Genomic DNA, 23,067 nt, shown 5'->3' on the forward strand with positions numbered 1-23,067 from the left:
TGGTTTCCCCAAAGAAGGATGCAGCCAGGTCCCTGTGCTCTATTTCTATCTCGACACACATCTAGTTGCTTATGTGTGATCTTGCTTCCACAATTAAGGTATCTATTTATTTATTAAAGTGCAGAAACTTATTTAGGTACTAGATCTCAGTAATAAGAAGGTTGATTCATATTTAAGCACCTGAAGTCACCATGAATTCTGTTATCAAAGTCTTTATGTTCTATTTCATTTCTCTTTTTAACAAATTATGCTTAGCGCCCCTTATTCACACCATGCTAAGATTCTTCAAGGTTAGAAAAGCAACAGCCTCCCCAATTTATTTTGAAAGTAATAAATTCCACCAAAAAAAAGAGTAAAGAGAAAACAATGACTTTCAAAGTAAGCAGCACAAAGATTTTTTTTCTAAAGGGGAATATGAACGTCACTTGTCTAATATCTGTATTGAAGAACTATTAAGCTGATCAAACTTAGAATAGATGCTATAACAGAAGCACTCTGGGACTTCAGTGAAGACCTCAATGAAGTCAAAGTCGACTTCCAAAACTTCTGCCAGCTTCAAGATTTCTATTGTGTAGAATTTTTCCAGGCATAATATTCAGAATACTGAGTCACTCTATATCCCTCTTCTATACAGAGAAGTAGCTATGTACACCTGTGCACCTATTCATCTAGAAATTATATTTAAATAAAAGTATACCACAAGATTCTGAAAATACTTTTTACATTTGTATGTATATGTACATTCATCACATAAATACGTGATGAAATTTCATGTAACTTATCTATAAAAAACATTTAATTTTTTAAAATCTCTCCAAGATTTTTGCTTGCTTGATTGCTTGCTCGCTTGCTCGCTTGCTTGCTCGCTTTCTCGTCTAGTTGACTAGTTATTTTTTACAGATAGAGTTTTAGTTAGTGTGTATTTTTTTTTGCTCTTTGGCTTTGTTTTGCTTTGCCTTATCTGTTTTTATGACTATATAGAATATTATCTCTGTACTAATTTAAAGTTTCTTTAATTCTGTAATGTACTTTTATAATGGATCACATTCAATTTTACAGCTCCGTAATACATTTTTACTTTATGTGTTATTTAAACCAAATTATCAAATATGCCTTGAAATATTCCTCCCACAAACTGGAGGCTCATATATGCACACTTGCCTTTCTGAAAGCTATGTAACTGGTCTTTTTTCCTTTTCCACTCCTGCCTTCTAGGACTTCCCCACAGTGCTTCAGACTCCCCATATGTGTTAAGAGAAACTCTATAGGATGTCCCAGCACACAGTTCAGCGTCTGAAAGAAAGATCTTAATTTTAAGTTTCAGCTTGCTTCTGTAGGGCCCCAGGCAAGCTCTTTGAAGTGCAGAGTCAGGGGAGGAACTTGACTCAGGCCTTTAGAAAAATTCTGCTAACAAGGCACATGTCTAGGCCTGTGAAATTCCCTCTTTTAGAGTGATCTCCCCTGCTACAACCTTCCCTCTACATTATTGATTCCATATAAATAGTAAGCCTCTAAGCCATGGGCATGATGAATCAATAAGTATCTAGACAGAGTCTATGAATTGAAACTGGATGGCCCAGGAAGAGGCTGGCTATTCTTCAAGACAGAGCAAAAGAAAGCATATTTCAACAAGAAAAGTAAAAGGGGAGAAACTGCCAGGAGAACCATTCAGAGCTGTGAAATCAAGAATATTTTTGCTCAAGGATCCCCAGTAGATAATACTTTCAGATATCTCTTCTTGCTGAAAAGGTATCTTTTAGGATGCTCCCAACAGACTCCCTGGCACTTGTTTCAGAAGGAACTTTGGTTAATAGAAGTTATTGATAGGAAACATATACACGACTCTCATTGCTATCCAGTCAGAAGCTGTAAAAATATTACAGTTCCTAGAATTCCAGAAACCTGCTTTGTGAAAACTGTCAGGTACTGAAAGCATCTGAAGGAATTCACATCTTCAAGAAAAACCTATTAAAAACCAAGATATAGGAAAAAGGTCATAATTATTCAGGGACTTTTTGAAGAATGAGGACATTGGTATTTTTCCCTATATGTCTACAGAAGTTCATACGGTGCATTCAGGGATGCAAGAGGCTGTGTCAGGCCAGTTCATGATCCCTTTTCATTACTGTCCATACATGAAATAAGCCAGGCACCTTGTGCATCTAGACCACTGCAGAACGCAGCAGTTTGCTGGGCAGCTCTTGGGCATGAGCTTTCCAGGACCATAAAAAGCACTTACATTACTTTACATTACCCCAGACTGGTCAAGCCTTCTGCATTGAACGCGAGACTCACAGACCAGCCAAGCAACCATGCCTCTGACCGTGGAGCAGAAGGAAGGTTACAGTGCTGTGCTGCTGTTACTGAAAAGGGTGGTGAAGGGGACACTGTTCAAAGCAAGCTTTCTACTCCTCACCAGGTCCAGCTCCCATAGCTCCTCTGCCTTGTTACCTGACACCCAGATCCATCTTTCCCCTAAAAGAGCTGGAGTGATGCTCCCACAGTCGTTCGTAATGAGGCACCCACTAAGGTGTCATGTTGGTGCCAGAATATTCTTTGCTCATGCCAAAGGGACAGTCTGAAGAGGTTTTCACAGTTCTCATGTCTTTCTCTCCTCTGTGAAAGGATGAGGCAGAAAAGCAGTGGAGTAGGCCCTCAGGGAGGAATGAAAATTTAAAAAAAAAAAAAAAGGTAAAATTTTAATTCAATTGTTGATAAAAGGAATTTTCAGGGAAACACTTATTAGATAGGCAAGTGACCACCTGCGCATAAAATTATAGCATCCATATACTGGGTGTATACACTTTTATGGTTGCATATTCTTTGATATTTTTGGTATTTTAACATAATATTTCCTCACAGGGGTCAACATCAGAACCTCAAAACTTTAACCCTCAGAAGAGTGAATTTTAGTTAAATAACTGAAAGATCAGTAACTTGAGAAATGGTTGTTATCTGTGGGCTAGTTTGCATATAGTGTTTCAAAGTCCCAAGTGCGAAGCTGAATGCCATGTACAATACACAGCGCTGCAGTGTATTTGTCTTCCAGTGCCTAATAATGTGTCAAAAATGACAACAGACGAGTGGCCATTTATAAATACCCGTAGGGCTGTGCTTCTTTTCAAGGTTAGGTGAAATTGTTACGGGGAAATAACCAACTACCCACAATTCCTTAGGAGTAGCTACACTGACTCAGAACAAATATTTTTACTGTTCTAAAATGCACGCCAGAAAAACTAGATGAGTGTTAAATAACTATCCGGGTCCACAGCACTGATATTTTGTGAAGGGAGCCAAGTGTAATCTTCTTTAGTGTGTGGGAAACTGTCACGAAACAAGAATTGCCGTCCCCATCAATTCACCACCTTAAAAGCTGAACAGCAAGAGGATACACTGGAGGATTTGACAAAACGCCGTTCATGAGATACCTTGTCTGATCACATACACAAATCTATGGGGAGCTTTATCTTCACAGGGCTCACAAGCCAGGGAAATCTTGAGAATGATGTGAGTGCGTATCCTCCAGCTGCAGCTGTAGTTAGCAGAGCATTGTAAAAGAAAATCAAAAGATGGGGAAATCAGAAACCGAAGATGCAGCAGAGTGAGACAGCCCTTCCTGACTTCAGTGGTACAGCCTTGCATTAACACCTGATCCATAACGGGAAAGAACTGCATTCCCTAGGAGTTACATTATGGCTGGGCACCTATGATTTCTAAGGAAAAAGACCCACAATATAAAAGTAAACATGGACATTGTGCATTCCTTTTATTTCACACACAACTACTCTGACATTTGTGGTTAGTGACTGTTCTTTGCTTGAATTTTTACTTTAGCAAATACACTGCACAATATGGGTGTTATCTGATTATTTCTGATCCTTTGTCTCACCTCTTCGAGGGCATGGCATGTTCATCCACACGTCCTTTCCCATACAGTTGTTTCTAGAGTCTAGAAACACACATATTACACGAATATGTTGTCAGCTGAATGAACAGAAATCAAATTTCAGCAGTGGATGCATGGTTAGAATCATAGAATCGTTAGGGCTGGAAGGGACCTTCAAAGGCCATCTAGTCCAACCCCCCTGCAAGGAACAGGGATATCTCCAACTAGATCAGGTTGCTCAGGGCCTCATCCAACCGGGCCTTGAACGTCTCCAGGGATGGAGCATCCACCACCTCTCTGGGCAACCTGTTCCAGTGTTCTACAACTCTCATGGTAAAAAATTTTTTCCTAATATCCAACCTGAATCTACCTCCCTCTATTTTGAAACCATTACCCCTTGTCCTATCACAACTGGCCCTCCTGAACAGCCTCTCCCCATCTTTCTTGTAGGCCCCCTTGAGGTACTGGAAGACCGCTATAAGGTCACCCCGGAGCCTCCTCTTCTCCAGGCTGAACAGCCCCAACTCTTTCAGCCTGTCCTCATAGGAAAGGTGCTCCAGCCCTCTTATCATCTTCGTGGCCCTCCTCTGGACCCTCTCCAACTGGTCCATGTCCTTCTTATGTTGGGGACTCCAGAACTGAACGCAGTACTCCAAGTGAGGTCTCACGAGGGCAGAGTAGAGGGGGAGAATCACCTCCCTCGACCTGCTGGCCACGCTCCTCTTGATGCAGCCCAGGACGCGGTTGGCCTTCTGGGCCGCAAGAGCACATTGCCGGCTCATATTGAGCTTCTCGTCCACCAGTACTCCCAAGTCCTTCTCCTCAGGGCTGCTCTCGATCCATTCTCCACCCAGTCTGTATTTGTGCCTGGGATTGCCACGACCCAGATGTAGGACCTTGCACTTGGCCTGGTTAAACTTCATGAGGTTGGTACGGGCCCACCTCTCCAGCCTGTCGAGGTCCCTCTGGATGGCATCCCTCCCTTCCAGCGTGTCGACGGCACCACACAGCTTGGTGTCATCGGCGAACTTGCTGAGGGTGCACTCCATGCCACTGTCCACGTCACCGACAAAGATGTTGAAGAGGGCCGGGCCCAACACGGATCCCTGAGGGACGCCACTCGTGACCGGTCTCCACTTGGACATTGAGCCGTTGACCACTACTCTCTGAGTGCGGCCATTGAGCCAATTCCTTATCCACCGAGTGGTCCATCCATCAAACCCATGCCTCTCTAGTTTAGAGAGAAGAATGTCGTGCGGGACAGTGTCAAAAGCTTTGCACAAGTCCAGGTAGATGACATCCGTTGGTCGACCCTTGTCCACCGATGCTGTCACCCCATCGTAAAAGGCCACCAAGTTGGTCAGGCACGATCTGCCTTTGGTGAAGCCATGTTGGCTGTCACCCACCACCTCCTTGCTCTCCATGTGCCTTAGCATGGTTCCCAGGAGAATCTGCTCCATGACCTTGCCAGGCACAGAGGTGAGGCTGACCGGCCTGTAGTTGCCCGGGTCCTCCTTGTTCCCCTTTTTAAAAATGGGGGTTATGTTCCCATATGGTTCAGAGCTCCAAAAGCAATGCACAGCAGTGTCTGAACGTGCAAACTGAAGAGACTTGCTGGACTTTTGTCCCTGATTATTTTTTTCAAATATCATACATACGCATACGTAAGTACATACATACTTCTACAGTCAAGGTTATATAAGAAATTGTCTATGAGTAGAGGGATCCAGAACTTTAACATAGCAATGCATCTTAACATTTTTATTTGCTTTCTGAATCTTTATACCATCATGTATTTTATTGTTATAACAACAAAGAAAGTAGGATTTCCACTGTTCTGTGCAAAAGCAAAGACATATGTCACCATATGTTGAATATCTACAGCTTTGGCATCTAATTGAAGCTGGACATCCCTATGTAATCAACGCAGAGCTAGAAAAGGCAGCATCCCCTGGAGGCAATACCAAATTTGAAGTATGCGAGATTTTAATACCTCCCTAAAGGAAGGAGCTATATCAACAGAGACTCACATGACTTGGTCCCTGGCTAGTCATTTCTTTTGGGAGATTGCCCTCATGAAAATCTGACATTACCACAATACTGAAACAGGCTGAACAGAAGGTTAGTGCTCTATAATATATGTGTGTAACTAAAGCAAGCTAAAATATATCCACTGATTTATCCTCCACCATAAAGTTGACCTCTAAGATCTCAGACATTTGCCAGGGCTCAGCAGAGGAGTGCATTTCAGGTCCAAATATAACACTAAAGTCAGAGGAAGAAGCAAAAGGACGTTTGAGGAACATGCTCCCCTAGCTATTATTTCAGGAGGTTTTAAAATGTTACTAGTTATGGAGCAGCATATCTAGACTGCTTTTCAAAGCTTTCTTTAAACAGTGAACTTTCTCCTTCAAAGAAAAAAAAAGTGAGACTTAAGAGGACTCAGACAGACTTCCTGGATTTAAAATACATCACTGATTTATTTCCTTGTAAACAATTCACTTTCTTAAAGGCACAGAGAAATAGTCTGAAGCTTATAGATCCTACTCTATAGCTGTAAAGTAACATGTCCACATTTTTCTCCAGGTTGTCTGTAAGAATGAAATCTCATGTGTCCCATCTCTCTCCTCCTTAATTACTCATTTTTGCTGTGCATGAGCCTAGGAGATTTTTCCATAAAATAAATAAAGTACAAAATAAATGCCGGACATAAAAACTTCATTAAAAACTATTGATATTGTTATCCCCTAGTGATCATTGTTATGAAAAAATGGAATGATATTTTATACTTTAACACTCCTCTCTTACAATGACTCTATTAGGATAAGCCATAATTTGGCATTTTCCCATATATTTGGTGTGGGTCATAACATTGCTTAAGTGTAGACTGTTGTATTCTTCGCACCCAGTAGAAGAGTATATTAGTTTATAATCACTCCTACAGATCTCTTCAGACAATAGAGCAGATTTTTAGGAGAGCTCTTCTGGCAGCCAAGATCAGTCTGACAAGTGGGGCTTTTTACATATTTTTTTTCCTTACACCATTTTTTAGTGTGATAGTTTTAAATATATGTTCTTTACTTCTATATAAATATGTATAACTATATAAATATACATAAATACAGGATTTATTGTATATCCAAGTTAAAAAATGCTCATTAGACTAAATTCTATTTGAAAATAGAAGCAAGAACTAGACTTGAGAAAGGTATTTGCTTCAGTTAATTCATTGTTTTTAAAAGTACTTACTGTCAATAGTACCCAACAGACTAGCATTGTTTACTTCAGAAAGATGAAAAAGATAATGAGGGTAAAATGTCACCTGTGATGAAATAAATCACATGAACTGCAAAAAATGAGTATGGCTCCCGTATGCCATTCAGACTACTCTTAGTTTTGCTCTGACGTTCAGCAAGAAACCTGAAGTTCTGAATGCCTATAATATGAACATAAAAGGTTGATAATCTATTAATGGAGGTCTTAGTCCAAAATAATCAAATTATTTTCGTGTTTTGCTATTTCCAAAAATAGCTGATTGATTCTGAACATTTTTGTGCACTTCTATAACTAAAGAACAGCTGTTCTAGAATATGGCATTTTTACAGGCAATAATATGGAGTGGTCCTTCTGGTATTTATTTTTTAACAGAAAATTTAAAATGACACCAGTTTAAAAAATCTTTCTTTTTCTCTAACATGTAGGTTTGACACGGCAATTGTTAAGTACAATATACCTAACCTCTGTCTGGTAGCTAAGCTCTTTTCTTTAGTCATTTTGCTCTGTACAAGCTGTTTTTCAGAGTAAACCCACGAAAATGTAACGACAGTAATGTTGTGACAGGAGGAGAGTGGGAAACGTACTGTCCTTAAATCGCTTAGCAGAAAACGCATCTAATAACGCAGGGCAACAACTGAAAAGTCAAGAAAGGCATGAGGTAAGACTGGTGAGCACTGTCCTTGCACTAGTGTAACAAGAATCCTCCTAATTCCCCACTTTTTAGCTGTTTATATCCCCATCCCATCCCATCCCATCTTGTTCCGTAACATTAGGCAGAGGGCCTGACTGCGTTTCATTCCCGCAGTCCCCAAAGAGCAGTTTCCAGGGCTGGTGTGACAGCAAAGAGTAAACTATACTATGCACAGGAACGGCGTAAGATGAAGGTTATTTCTTTTCTCAGATGTTTTCAGGGCATAACCTCTGCAGGATGTCCTTTGTCTTCTGCAACCCATCTGTCTAGTATACTATGTATTGTTATGATGGGAGACAAAATATGCAAGAATATGGATTGTTTACTTATTGTAAACAAGATTTTCTGCATTTTCTCACATTCTGGGAAGGTAAATATAGGCATGGAAACAGTATTTTTATTCTCCTAAGGTATTTTTGAACCAAAATTAGAAGGAGAAGAGAGATTTACACAGCCTTCATATGCGCAGCGTGCAGCAGTGTAACAAGGTAGCACAATATTACTCTTCCTCCTTCCTTATTTAAACCTGTATCTTCTCTCAGATACAGTTATATCTGGTCTTAATACCTCTGGCAGATGTTCTGGGGTGAATGATGCAATTAAGAATCCAAAATTCCCATTTCTTCCAGATGCTTATTTTCTCCATATTCACTCAGTGGAAATATATTTACTTTTCACTCTGCGGTGTCTAGCAGTTAGCACACCTTCCGGGTTCCATTTCACAAAATTTCCACAGTTAATCTGACACATGCCAATGCATCTTAGATGAAAGTTTAGCACCAGTAATCTTTTTTTTTTCCAGCGACAGTAAATTTACATAACAAAACTTAGCAAAGTTTTAAATAAGTATTTTACTTTAAAAATCTTTTCATTTTGTTGTTCGCAGGTACAATACTTTCTCCTGTCATGTTTTTGAAACTTAACTTTGGGTTTCTTTAGTCTTACAGATCACTGGAGGAATCTAATGATGATTTAAGTCTCTTCTATGATTTACTCTTTTCACTGAGATTGAATTACAGGCTTAACTGCTTCATCCTTGCTCCCCTCTCATTAGAAACATACATAGTCTTGGGTTCAGATTCTGGATCCAGACCAATTCCGACCTTCCCAATAACTCATCCAGTCTCCTACGAGCCCTAGCTCTCCTCTCACACACGGTCCTGGAACACAGGCTCAGCTGATCCAATTCTAATAACTTGCACCTAAAAATACAGTGGCACAATGCACCCAAGATTTGTGTTTGTCTTAACAGAACACTTTTCTCAGGCATATCCTTTCCACAGCTCTGCATTCACCTAGAATAACCCACGCATTCAGCTTTATACTTTCAGTCATTCAAGGACACTTGATATTGAAGCCAGAAGTATTTTGCAAAAAGAATTCTAAGTCTACTGCATTTACTTGAGAACAGTTTGAGTACAAGAGTTATACAAACCTATGGGGGAAAAAAGAACAAGACAGACTTGGCAGCTCCTTCCTCAGCCTCCTCATCACTACAGTCAGAATTCTTGCTCAGTCTGGTAAAAGAGAGCTACACAAAGCAAACTGTTCTTTTATGATTTTCCTGCTTTCTGTCATCTAAACTCCCAAGCCAGCCTCCATTCTCCAGTAAGTATGCCATGGATTTCCTCCTGTCAATGTGGACAAGTGGGTTTTTGTGGTCACAGTTAAATGGTACTTTCTCATTTTAATGGGAAGGTCAAAATCGCAGTATTATCCCTCTGCAAATTTCAAGAATTCTTCCTGACTTTCTGTGCATTTTAGCTCAACAAGGAGAAATGCAGCAAACGTCAAATCCAGGTTTTACAACCAAACCTTTTTTAACACCACAGAATGACATTTGCAGAATGATATGCAGATATAAATGAATCTGTCACAGATCAAATTTCACTGGCTTCTGAACTGCAACATGAGACTCCATTTGAACAGTAGAAATAAAATAAGACCTTTACAATTTTATTCGGACATTATGACCCTAACACAGGGGAAGAATTATTAGGCAGATAAAAGAACAATATCTAAATGAGTCTTCCTGCTAAGAGACTTTCGAAAATTTCCAGGAGGTTTCCAACAGGTTGCAAGCTCTTTGGTGTACAAATTCAGGGAAGTATTCACACCTACACTGAAAGCTTGAGTTCCCACTTTGTGAAAGGAATGAGATCTGAAGAGTGTTCCAGAGCACCTAAGAGAGATGCCTAAAACTGAATGTTGTGGAAAATTCCCTGAGTTTTCAGTTAGGTTTGAAAGGCATGTAGTGTTTTGTGAAACTCCCATGAATAAATGATAAGCATTTTAAAAACACTAAAATGGTCCTCGTAAGCTATTTCATCCATGATGACCTTTCATTTTTCTCTTTCATTCAAGTGTCTCATATTACTCTATGTATATGCACGCACATATGCATGCATGTAGACACAAACCTCGCTGCTTTGGAGCTGTTGGTTTGTGCAGTCTAGGCTCAGATCGATTCCCTTGTCTTCTGAGAAGTTGAGATCCTTTTACAAATTTACATCGAGTCCTTTATGGTTGGACTCGATGATCTTAAAGGTATTTTCCAGTCTAAATGTTTCCATGATTCTTAATCTCTACTACAGTGGAAGACTGCCCCAGTGAGCCTTAAAATGGTAAATACTCCTCAGCCCCCAAAGAACAGAACTAAAAACTTTTGTTGAGAAAGAAACTTTATAAATTACAACCCTAAATGCATAAAGGATTTTTCTCCTGCTATTCCCCAGAATAGCTGACTGTTTCTGAACATTTCCTTGGCACTTATATGAGTAAAGAACAGCTGTTCTAAAACATGACATTGTACAAGCAATCACTTAACACTGCTACAGAGTAAATTCAGGGAAGAATGTCAAGAGAGAAGGGCATAGTCTTTAGACATCATCAGCAGAAAATTAATGCAGATGAAAGTTAGATTAACATATCCCCTGAATGCTATAGAAATAATCTCCACATGGAATGCAATTTTCCAGGCACAAACCTCCCAACCTGAATACGTGAAATCCCCTGGGCCGGATAACAGGGGTGTGCAGTAGATACCAGCATACATATGGGGCAGTCATCACTGAAAGTACGCAATGTGTGTTGGATGTATGGAATGTATATTGGAAAGTCAAAACTAAGACCAGCACTGGCATATACGGCCTTCATACCTGAAACCAGATTTAGAATTTGAAGCTAGAATTGGTCCTAATCCTGCCATTACTGTAATTTTACATATCTGAATACTGTTAAGGATCAGACTCTTATTATAATGTGATATTAACCCATTATATTTGACCTATAAAAATGACACAATCTTAACACATTGAATTTGGAGAAAACATAATGTAAGCTAAACTGTAAACTATTCAGAATTTCTTTTCAATTCTATTCTTCTTTGATAGTCTCAGACATTAATGCAATTTTATGAGCATTTCTCTGAGGAAAAAGACAGGAAAAAACAAAGTTGTCATACCAGTAGAGAAAAATTTGCTTGGTTTCGCCACCAAAGAAAGCTGGTTTCAGGGCCTTGGGCATAAACTTTGTACTAGTCATGACCTTCCAATATACCTCAAGATAATCCTACCATCTGAGCTCCAAAGCTGTCAGAAGAGCCAAACACAGCTCTTCTACACTGCACGTCAAATTACAAGGCTGGAATCTTCAACCAGAAGGCACATTCAGAGCTTTCCTACACATAAGGATTCACACTTCTGGAGTAACTCAGTAGGCTCTTGTTATCAGCAAAAAGTATTAATATAAATAGATGGAGAATGGCATTTTCTCAAAAGGCTTGATTTGTTTAAACTCACTCTGCTATTAACCATTAAAATTTTGTAACCATTTTCCCATTTATGACTCTCGTACTATCTGTCTGTACAGGAAGCATCCTCTTTAAAGACAGCATAGCCAATATAGTCAATGAGTAAAAATGTCTCCAGAAAGGGAGAAGAGTCTGGAGAGTGGGCACAGGCAGCTGCAGCGACCACATCAGCTCACTGTGGTATAGCATCCTGCTCCATGGTGTATATGTAATAGGAGTCTCCAGGTCTCTAACAGTCCTTCTCTTCCTCTCTGATCACAGCTGCATCTAACATCCATTGATTTGCTTTTCTAATCTAAGGAAAAGTTTATTTAAGACATTATCTGTGACATGATGGAAATTTAGGCAAATGAAAAATTCAGAATATAGGCACAGAAAATAATATTTAAAATCTGGAAATGCTAACAAAAATATACTACTACATGCTACATTTATTGACCACTTAATGAAACAAGGAAAATTCTGGTCAACAAATCCAAGAGAGTGGTACACTTAAACAAATATTAACTGCATCAAGACGACTGTCTATGGGGGCTAATAAATTCTCTCACACTATTTTTATGGGTTTAGTCAAAACTGTTGCATGCAAATATAAGCACTCTCTTTTCCTCAGTATAAGGATAAAGGAATCTAGCAGAACTCATCACTTAATATACAAAACAAATCAACAGGACTAATTTGAAGCCAAGAATATAAAACTGGAAAAGCAGATCTGATTCTAGTATTAGGAAAATGTCAACATTTACTCATGATAGGAAAAAGTAACAGCAGGGTAAGCATACTATCAGGGTTTTTTCAGTCTTAACATCTTACAATATTTTCCTAACAAAAAAAGCAAAGGAAAGCTTAATCTTCCAAAATAGAAATTGGCTTAAAAAACAGCTGATTGGTGGGCCAGCTATCCATTGGAAGATAACATTACTCATAAAAGAAAGAGCTGAAAACGTTAAAAAGTTGGGCATTTCTAACTGTAAAAACAACTAAGAAACTTTTACAAGAATATAATCTTTTGTGCAATCATCTCCTTTCCAACGCAACACAAAATCTGAACGTATTTAAGGAAAACGTCCTGGGTACTCACTCATGGAAAGTTAATAAAAGTTTGACATTGGGATTACAAAAACCAGGCACAAAATAAAGAGCTGCTAAGCACTTCCTTTTTACTTGTTTTAGAAAACCATCAAGAAACCATAATACTTGCCAAATATAAACAGAAATATTTCTAAGCGATCGGTATAAAGGAAAATGCATGCTATTTCATTGCAACTCTCCAACTTCTCTCTTCATGGCTGCCTCAAGGACAGCTAATTTTCAACAACAAGGTGGCGGTGGGAATGGGGGCAAAAATGAAGGCAGCCATTTGCTGGGTTAGAGCTGGCAGTACAGTGAAGAAATAGGCATAACTCTGCTATTGCCATGATTTATCATAGAATCATAGAATGGTTTAGGTTGGAAGGGACCTCAAAGATCATCTAGTTCCAACCCCCCTGCCACAGGCAGGGACACCTTCCACTACACCAGGTTGCCCAAAACCTCATCCAACCTGGCCTTCAACACTTCCAGGGATGGGGCATCTACAACTTCTCTAGGCAACCTATTCCAGTGCCTCACCACCCTCAGAGGGAAGAATTTCTTCCTTATATCTAATATAAATCTATGCTCTTTCAGTTTAAAGCCATTGCCCCTTGTCCTATCACTACACACTCTTGGAAAAAGTCCTTCTCCAGCTTTCTTGTAGGCCCCCTTTAGGTACTGGAAGACTGCTGTAAGATCACCCTGGAGCCTTCTCTTGTCCAGGCTGAACAACCCCAACTGTCTCAGCCTGTCTTCATAGGAGAGGTGCCCCAGCCCTCTCATCATCTTTGTGGCCCTCCTCTGGACCTGCTCCAGCAGCTTCGTGTCCTTCTTGTGTTGGAGACTCCAGAGCTGAACGCAGTACTCCAGGTGGAGTCTCACAAGAGCAGAGTAGAGGGGCAGAATCACCTCCTTTGACCTGCTGGCCACACTTCTTTTGATGCAGCCTAGGATACGGTTCGCTTTCTGGACTGCAAGTGCACATTGCCGGCTCATGTTGCACCCATGTCCATTGGTATATTTCTGGTACATTCATGTCCATGGTACATTTCTGCACCCATTTCCAGAGAATCATCAAAACTATTGGCATCTTGGCAATCAGAGAAAATTATTTTCCTTTATGCCCTGGCAGAAGACCAAGGAATGTTATCTACTGAATTCTAACAGATATTGTATTAACATTTTAGATTGCAGGGACAGATACTGATATGAAAGTGTTTGACTGACTGTTCTATGTTGTCTTCAAGCAAATGGCAATTTTGGGATCAGATTCCAATCCTGATATAACTGAAACTTTCAATTAATGCCCGAGATAGATAAGAACATCTAATATCTTTCTTCCCCACATCTGCTAAAATAACTATAATCTTCCTTTGTTTCTATATTTAAACATTAATTACACTTAGAATTAAGTTAGTGAAAGCTGCACACAAAGCATTCTCATTTAAGAGAATCTATCTCTGGGACAAACTTCCACAATAGATAAGATTATCCATGTTTGAGACATTTAGCAAATATGACAAAAGAGTTTGATGAAGCAGAGTTGACAGATTGACAACAGACAAGTGAATGCCTCCATCTAATATTTTGACAGATCCCACTGACATCTTCCAGCCTCATGTGGTAGCTTCTAAGGCATCCACACATATCTCTCTGCATGCTTGCAATTTGCCTCATCTAAATATTAGGTAGTTTTCTTCTGTGTAATTCCAGTAAAGAGCCTGGGAATATGCAGGACAACTCATATCCTTTGACAGGCCTATACAACCAGAAGGTGTGTGCTGAACATGTACAATTTACCCACAGGGTCAGATCCCTCACCAAATGTTATGGTACAGGCACTTGAAAAAACTGCAAACTGAAGAACAAATGATACTAATCCTGCTTACCCTTATATTAGAGGCCATATCATGGAACCGGGAGATCTGTTTGGTGCCCTCATCAGCTCAAAGAGGTTCAATTCACATATTTTATGTCCCCAAAGAATGCCATTACCTTCAATAGGACTCCTTCAGCAAGGAAGGAGAACCAGAGGGAGCATGTGGCTGTCTAGTGGTTACTTAGCTGGAAGGAGGGATTTCTTTTATCTGGTTTCTGTCCTCTGCATTAAGGGTACTTACTACTTTTAAAATTAAATATGAACACCCTCTATTTCTGCATCATGAATACTGTCTTCAGTACAGTGTAAAATCCTGAACAAAAAGGACAAATGTACATTCAAACTAAAATGCCGTAACTTCATGATGAAGGCACTTCTACAGAAATACAAAGGTTTGAATATTACAGAGGTCTCACATGTATCATCAGTTAGGGCTATTCTTATCTAGACACTGAGACTCTGAACACTAGGAATGTAGATCTCAAACACCAAAATGATAGGCAAACCCCTAATTTTCCTGAATAAAGTAAACTAGACAGCATTATTTAGCTGCAATGTGTTGTAGGTATTTACCCAAACTTCTGAACATGGTTCTTAGTAACCTGCACAGTCTTAATGCCATAACAAGACACCAGAGCAGAGGACTGATACAATCCTTCACCAGTCCTTCTGAACGATTGTAACCTCCAGTGTGATTCCCAGCAGTCGAACTGGTTACACATTGTGGGAAAATGACTGAAATTGGAGGGGAATGGGAGAATATTGTTCCCCAGAATTCAGCTAATATTAGAGCAGCTCTGACATGAAGCACAGCTGGTGCTCTCAGGAACAAACAAGGCCTCAATATCCTTGAAATGGGGAGTAGAGTGATACGAAGGTATCATGGCTCAGCCCTGTTATCGGGGACAAGAAGCAACGAACAAGGCCCACGCAATACCCTTGAAATGGGGAGTAGAGTGGTACGGAGGTATGACGGCTCATCCCTGTTATCAGGGATGAGAGGCGCCTGGTAAAGATAACCATAAAAATGCCATTGAGGGAAGTGAATCACAACCGCTGCCTCAGCAGTGATGGCAAAATTGTGTCCTTCAGCTACTAAGTCACACCTCCACCCACCTCCGAGCTGCGACCACCCCTCAAACGAGCAATTTACACCAATCCTAATTTGTGAACACCCCTCACGAGAGAAATTTACACCAATCCTAATAAAAGTTATGTATGACTAGAGTCACTCGAGCTCCACCTAAAAGATATGAAAAAAGTATAAAATAGCGGCAAACAAAGGGGATGTTAGGGAGAAGTCCCCCCATCGGAACGCCTGGGATCAGTCGACGGGCTGAACCTCTCTCCTCCCCCCCATAGGGACGCCTATTGGGTAAGAACTCTGTGTTATGTGCGCTTACTTAATTACTTACTAACATCTTGCTAGCTATTTAGTATTATCACTGATCAGTAATCGTTTTATATTATCACTGCAGTATTTCAATTAAAGTTGTTTTTGTAGTCAGTCACTACCACCGGCTATCCTCGAACCTGTATTCTGTCACAAATAAAATATATATGCATGTTTCCGGAAACTTTTGAATTATTATAAGGAGTTGGCCCATAGTACTACTAGTGACGATCCCTTAATAAGTGGGAGAATCACCCTCCAACTCACTGAGCTGCCAAGGGAAGGCAGGGGGAGTCGGACCCAAGGGTCTCGCCTGACTTGGGAGCTGGTATACTGGCCAAATTACCTCCTGTTCGTCTATTAGTGACGGATCCCACGATAAGTCAGACGAATCACCCTCCGACCTACTGAGCTGCCGAGAGAAGGCAGGAGGAGTCGGACCCAAGGGTCTCGCCTGACTTGGGAGCTGATAGACTGGTCTTTTGACCTCAAAACGTGACACACATATTCTGCAATGTTCCAATTGGAAAAGAACTCTTAATACAATTTTTCATACAAAATGCAATGAGACCAAAGTCCGTCAGAGGTCTGTCATGGACCTTATAGAGTATCCTAGAACTTCAGCAAGACTAATAATTCAAAGTCATTATTATAAACTAGACATAAACGTATTTTAAAACAGAAAATTCAGTGATGCTGAGTTAAGCTGAACAGAAATAAAAGAATTTATAAACAAATCTGCCCTTGGTGGGATGGATTCCTCTTTCTAAGTCTGCCCTCAGACCAGAACCCCTCAAGACTGTCACATCTGGCTCCTTGAGTGTCTTTCTTTCCACCACCTCAAAAGGCGGTTTGTCTCTTCATCAGTCTTCTCAGATGTCCTCCAGTCTCTGGTCCTGCTGAAGGCTTCCTGCAAGCTGATTTCTCTCCTTTTCTACCTCACCACCCGTGTGCTCTGGAGGCTTTCTCCCAGCCCACTCAAGACAGTTTCATTTGGTCTAAAGCAAGCAATCAGCACAAAAAAAATAAAATGTCTTCTGCTCTGCTGCTTCAGATTTAAACATATAGCAAACAGCTGATCAGGAAGACAAATAAGCAGAACTAATCATCAGCACTCAGAAGCATCTCCACTTAGGCATCATCTTTAGTAAACTTCAAGGTATATTTACCCACATCATTAATACAAAATACTCCTGAAAATAAAGTTTTGTCCTGAGAGTCCAGGGAGTGCAAGCCAGTACTGGACTTTACACACTGACATCTGAACATGGAGTCACATGTATAGCAGTAGAGTTACACATAGACGACTAGATGAATATCAGTCAGCGGATAACTGTAAGAACAAAGTTTGGCTAGGGGAAAATCTATTGCAAGGATCAGAGGATCAATGGTATCTTTAAGGCACAATTAACGACACTGGAAGTTTGGAAAGCATTGCACAAAACTCACCAGCATACCTCAAGTCCCTCGGACTGCCCTGCTGATGCAAAAGAACCACAAATATGATGTAAATCACCTATTAAGCCATCTAAACAGCTGTCCTAACTCACCAGTGAGTTTCACCCCTTGTGCATGAAGTGGGCACGAGGGCACTGAGGCAATGCACACAGGCCATTACCATAGCTTTTAACAAAGTGTTATATTATCTCTCCTCAGAACAAATCAATTCCACAGCCCAGGGGTCAGGCAGAGCCAGGATCTTGTCACATGCTGATTCAGTGCAGCGTTACGGCATTCACTAAGAGAGCCCTGCTGAATGCTAGAAGCCAAAAGTACAAACTTGCACCACCCTGTCTGCCTGCAAGGGCTATGAGTCCTTCCACTTGCTCTCCAGAACCAGGTCTACTACTGCCTATACTGGCTGGCAGTATCACATTTGATTAAATTTGTTCATTACTATGAGATTTCTTCCCCTGAAAAGAGTTTATATTCTCAAAGATACACACATTTGGGATATATGTTAGACTATATGGAGGCCTCTTCAGGGCTTGCCACCTTTTGGTTCATTTTCCTGATAGAAAACATGACAAATCTAGACAAAAGACTTAAAAGATCTTCCAGAGCAAACAGAAATGATGAGTTATCCAAGGAAAATAAGATACCCGGGGACAATGATTACAACTAAGCTTCATTTCTAACTCAGTTCCACAAAGACTTAAAATCTTCAGACAGTTCCTTAGGCTTTCCAGGACTGTCCTGCACATTTTATTTGTACTCTTTTCACAAAACCAAAGGAAAGAGACCTGGCGAACAGGGAAGAGGATGACCGCTAATGAAAGCCCAGCCATGGACATAAACATATCAGCACCACCTGAAAGACTGCCACTGCTACTGCTGGGTTTCTTGCTTCTCATAGTCATAGTCATACCCATTCCCAAACTCCAGGCACGCATGTGGCACAGGCTACATCCTACATCACACCACTGGTGCCAGCAATGCTTCTACCCCAGCAAGGCAGCTGAGCAAGGCAGACTCATCCAGGAAGGGTGATCTAACTAGTAGCTTTAGAGGCTCAGTGGCTCCTTCATTCAGCTGGGCTTCAGAACAGCTACTCCTCTGCAAGGAGAAACCAAGATTCATTTTCTCCTTGTGAACAGCAAGACAGTCCCTCAGACTTCTAATTTAGTGCAAATTCACAGACAAGCAGAAGCAGTAGTTCTGCATCACAAACAACAGAGTTTAGTTTAACTATACCCTAGGCATCAGATGAGTAAGTTCAGCTTCTCAGTGAAATTTTATAAGGAAAATAAATTATCATGCCTTTTCATCTAAGAAGTCAAAAAATACTCAATTACTTTATCTATTTACCTGGAGTGTTTTCTGGTTTCATAACAAATTCCTTCTGGCAAGCAAGCATTCATGATTAGTCATATTTTTAAATAAATGTGTATTGTTTCCAGGGATTTAAAATTTAATATAAAGTTTACTGGTTTGTATTTTGAGCAATATTAAACTATGCTCAGATTCAAAAACACCCTTAATTTATTTAGATTACCTGTTTGCATTATCAATGTAAAAAAACCTAGTAATCACAGAAGAAAGAAATCTGAGAAGAAAGAAATCACAATCAAAGAAATCTGAATTTTGGGAGTTCTAAGTTTTAAGGTAGAAACTGTATGTCACAATAGCTTCTCGTCTACAGAGGAGTGCTGATAAGGGACTGTCAGTATATTTCTTTCTCAAAAGGATCAGTCCTACACTTGAAATCTTAAACACAGGTGGTGATACAACGGTCACCAAATCGATACATGTTCTCTATGACAGAAATAGCAAACAGGCAGTGATGCTGAACTGATGTCGGCCTGTCAAATCTGCCAGTGAACACTATATGTTTGAAAAGGTTTATTTGTTTTCCAAGGGCTAGCAATGAGTAGGAGGATCAGGATCAGTCTTATAATAAAATGGAAAAAAAATCCTTATGGATTTCTTGAGGTTAAAATCTTTCGGTCACCCTCAAGGTATATCAGTTTCCAGACTCATAACCTTGACAACATCCTTTTGGAGATTAATATTCCAATTTTACCTGTCTTCTCATACATAGCTACTGCAGCACAAACAGATCTGATACTGCGGGGTGATTCACAAGTGCATGTGCTGAGGTAAGGCACACATCACCATAGTATCAGGGTTCCTAGCAAAATGAAAAAGAAAAAGCAAAGTTCTTGTTTCCTTGCAGAAGACAATAAATGGAATATAAGTATGTGCACACCCAGGCACTATGCAGGAGAACTCATAAACCTGTGTGCGGCAAAAAAGTGAGCTTAGTGTTTTGTTTTGAACACGGTCTAGTGCTTATCTATTCTAGCTCTTGAACTTTCTGTTCAGACTGATGAAACTTTAACAATCAGCCATGATAAAGGGAGCAGGCATGTCTTCAAACTAGTCTCAAGAAAAAGAAGGATGGACTTGGCACCCACACATCTGACACTGAAAAGTTGTAACCTGAAATCCCAGCTTGTCATCCTGGTGGTTGCTCAACTGGACCTCGGAGCCTGGTTCCCTATGCCCTGCCTCAGCCTCTGGTTTTCTTGCTCCTGACTTGAGATTTCTCATTTGTGCTGTATCCCTGAAATAAGCACAACAAGCCTAGAGATAGCCTGTCAGAGTCAGCTGTTTATATCTCTGCTGAAGTCTGTCTGGAGAGCAGAATGCTCATTAAACAATTTTTTCACACATTGATGATCTTTCCTTCTTTTTCTTTTTCTTTTCTTTTACAATAGCCTTTGGAAAAGAGGCGGGTTTAAGAGTTAGTGCAACTGATACATGATGTGACTAAGTCAATAGGAAAGTAAAGATTTTTTAAAATATAGATTATCAATCTCTGAAATTGTAAGGGCTTCTTCAAAGTCATTAGAGTTTGTCATGTCAATATTTAGTAAGGACTTCTATAAATGAAGATTAATGATGCTAGGAATAATTATCGCTGAAGAAACTCACATATTTCTCAGCATTTGTAAACTCAATGCAAAGGTGAACAGTGTCAAGTTCTCCTTGAATGTATCTTAGCTTCCTTTCTGCTTTTAGACTAGGGAGAAGATATTCTTTGATGCAATGGGAAGTTAAACTCCCAGTTTCTTTGGAAATCAATGGTCATTGAGCTGTCTAACTCTGATTTGTGCTTTTTAAAATAATCCCCCATATACAGTGAGAGCAGCTGATTTGCAGATCTGTTAAATCCACAAGCCAAAATCCTTCTGAATATTTTTTTCTTTCCAAAAGAATTGGAACATGTACAATAGCTGCTTTTCCAAATTAAACACTCAAGTCATGCTTCTCTTTCTTATTATTCCCTGCAAGACTTCTTCATATATTTTGTCGAAGGCGTGGAAAGTTACAATTTAAAGAAAAAGAATCAAAGCTTTTTGTTAACTTTCAGGAATGTAAAGAAGTAGCTAAAGTTAATAACCTGATTTTGAAGGGGAGGTTTATGTGCATTTTTTTTTAATCTAAAAACATCAAATTCAATATTTCTCAAGTTACTTCTGCTTTAAGGCTGGGGCTCAAACACCAAGTACTGTCCAGATAATCAATGGTATAGCTCTGCTGGGGTTTCCCTTGCATGAATATATCTGGAAAGCTAAAATTGGTGAGGGATCATTTGATTCTCAGTTATGACATACCAATTCCCTAAATAGTCTTTAGGATTACAACTTGTTTCCATTAAATACTTGATGACAGGTTTTACTCATTAGTTTTTCAAAAAGAGTATTAAGCATGCTTTGGCAAATTTTGAATTGGATTGAGGCAAACACAGCTTGACCAGCCCTTGTGGGTGGAATCAAAATGATCTGGAGATGGGCTTTTTGATTTTTAAAGAAAGATAATCAAAGACAAAAGAATTCTGAATCCAGACTAGGCTATCTTGGCACTTTTTCAATGGACGATTGAAATGGCAATTCCATATTCTGTTTCAGAGCAGGAACAAAGGCTGAGCAAAAGGTGTCAGCATGGTTCTTGTCTGGCATGGCGCCCATCTTTGGTGGCCTGCAGGTCCATATCAGAATCTGTTTATCTGCAGCCAAATTGCAACTCAAGAAAGACTTTGAGGAAAGTGCCTCTGCATCCTGAAGTCCTTAATCAGTGAGAAATTTTGAAGAAAGATATCTTCATACAGCAGAAAAATATCTAGCAGCTGGATACATAAAATAACTGATCATGAAATCCTGTCATCAGAGGGAATATTATAAAATGTACATGAACATAGAGAGATGAACTACACGGGTGCTATTCTAATCTTTCCCCAGTATTTAACTCCTTAGCTCTTGGTAATTTTCATGTCCCACCCCTACTTTCCTCAAGTTGTTAGAGTTTATTCTTATCTTGAATAAGCAGATAAACAGCCAACAGGCACTATATGAAGGTGGGAAGTGGACTTCAAAATCATATTATACTGCAGATCACATTTCAAGTTATATTAGCTTATAAGAAGAGACACTACATTAATCCAGTGAGCTTGTTTCTTGAATTAGGGGTTTACAGAAACACACATACAAAAAAAAGAGTGAGCTTTTTAAAAGGTTCCTTAAACCATCACACCTTCTGCTTGTGTGTATACATTTTTAGGGCTGGAATGACCAAGAGGAAACAAATCTCACATTGTCATAAGTTACTAAAGTTCCTGGTCCAGTCTTAAGAATGAAGTCTAGAAAACAGACAACACTGCAAAGCAATAGTCTTTTTTTGGTAATGAAACAATCACTTTAAGCACCTATTATCCGTGAAGTTAGCCTAAACAGATAACTGCACACAATAGCAGCATACGTGTTACTAAAAATTGATTCTTTCTAAGGTTCTTTCCAGCAATTCATTTGAGACACACATACGTGCTTTCTAATATATCCATTTTTATAGGACAAGTAGTTTTTATTACCTGATTTTTTTACTTTACCATCTTCTTTTACCATCTTTTCAACTGTATCATCATTACAAAATTACCAACAAGATGCTAACATCAGAGAATGACAAAAATGGGACTGAAATACTTAATCTTCAAGAAATTAATAAAATTCTACTCCTCCTTTGATATTGATTAGTAGACCAATACCAGGAGACACAAATATGCATGAGGAAAAAAGGTCACATAGACTCAACACTTCTGAATTTGTTGTCAGAAGCCACAGACACGACAGTATAACAGAACAGAATTTCTTACCTTTATGATGATTTGCCCCAGATGCTAATTTCCCCCACAATGTTACAACAAATATTATTATTAGCAGTTTTCCTTTTGTTGCTTTCTGTAAGTATCTCTTATTCATCCTGAAAAAAAAAACAAAACACATAAAACACAAAAATAAGTATTTATCTTAAGACTTCTTTAAAAAACTTTTTATGTCTTAATTTAAGGGGAATTCAAGAAGTTTTTATAAGTGTCTGGCTGACAACCCTATAGTCTTAAATTCTGCTTAGCTCTAAATGAGATACATCATACAGAGCATGAGTACAACCTCCCTCCCCCATCTGCCAGCATTCCTCCACCCTGGTCAGTACCTGGAGAATTCAACATCTCCACTCATCATGTTTCTCTCAAGGTAGAAGTAGTGCCCATAACCAGAGC

The 23,067-nt window shown here is 39.6% G+C and overlaps 1 protein-coding gene across 1 annotated transcript in view; it reads right to left on the reverse strand.

Annotated features, from left to right (window-relative positions):
* The window catches only part of TAFA2 (TAFA chemokine like family member 2), a 49,495-nt gene extending 26,727 nt beyond the window's left edge, over positions 1-22,768 (reverse strand). The window contains exon 1 of the mRNA XM_086610343.1: positions 22,663-22,768. Coding sequence (XP_086466469.1) covers positions 22,663-22,768 — 106 coding nt within the window. The remainder of the gene's footprint in view (positions 1-22,662) is intronic.
* Positions 22,769-23,067: the final 299 nt, after the last annotated feature.

Source organism: Tauraco erythrolophus, chromosome 4 (assembly GCF_009769465.1).
Source record: "Tauraco erythrolophus isolate bTauEry1 chromosome 4, bTauEry1.pri, whole genome shotgun sequence".
NCBI lineage: Eukaryota > Metazoa > Chordata > Aves > Musophagiformes > Musophagidae > Tauraco > Tauraco erythrolophus.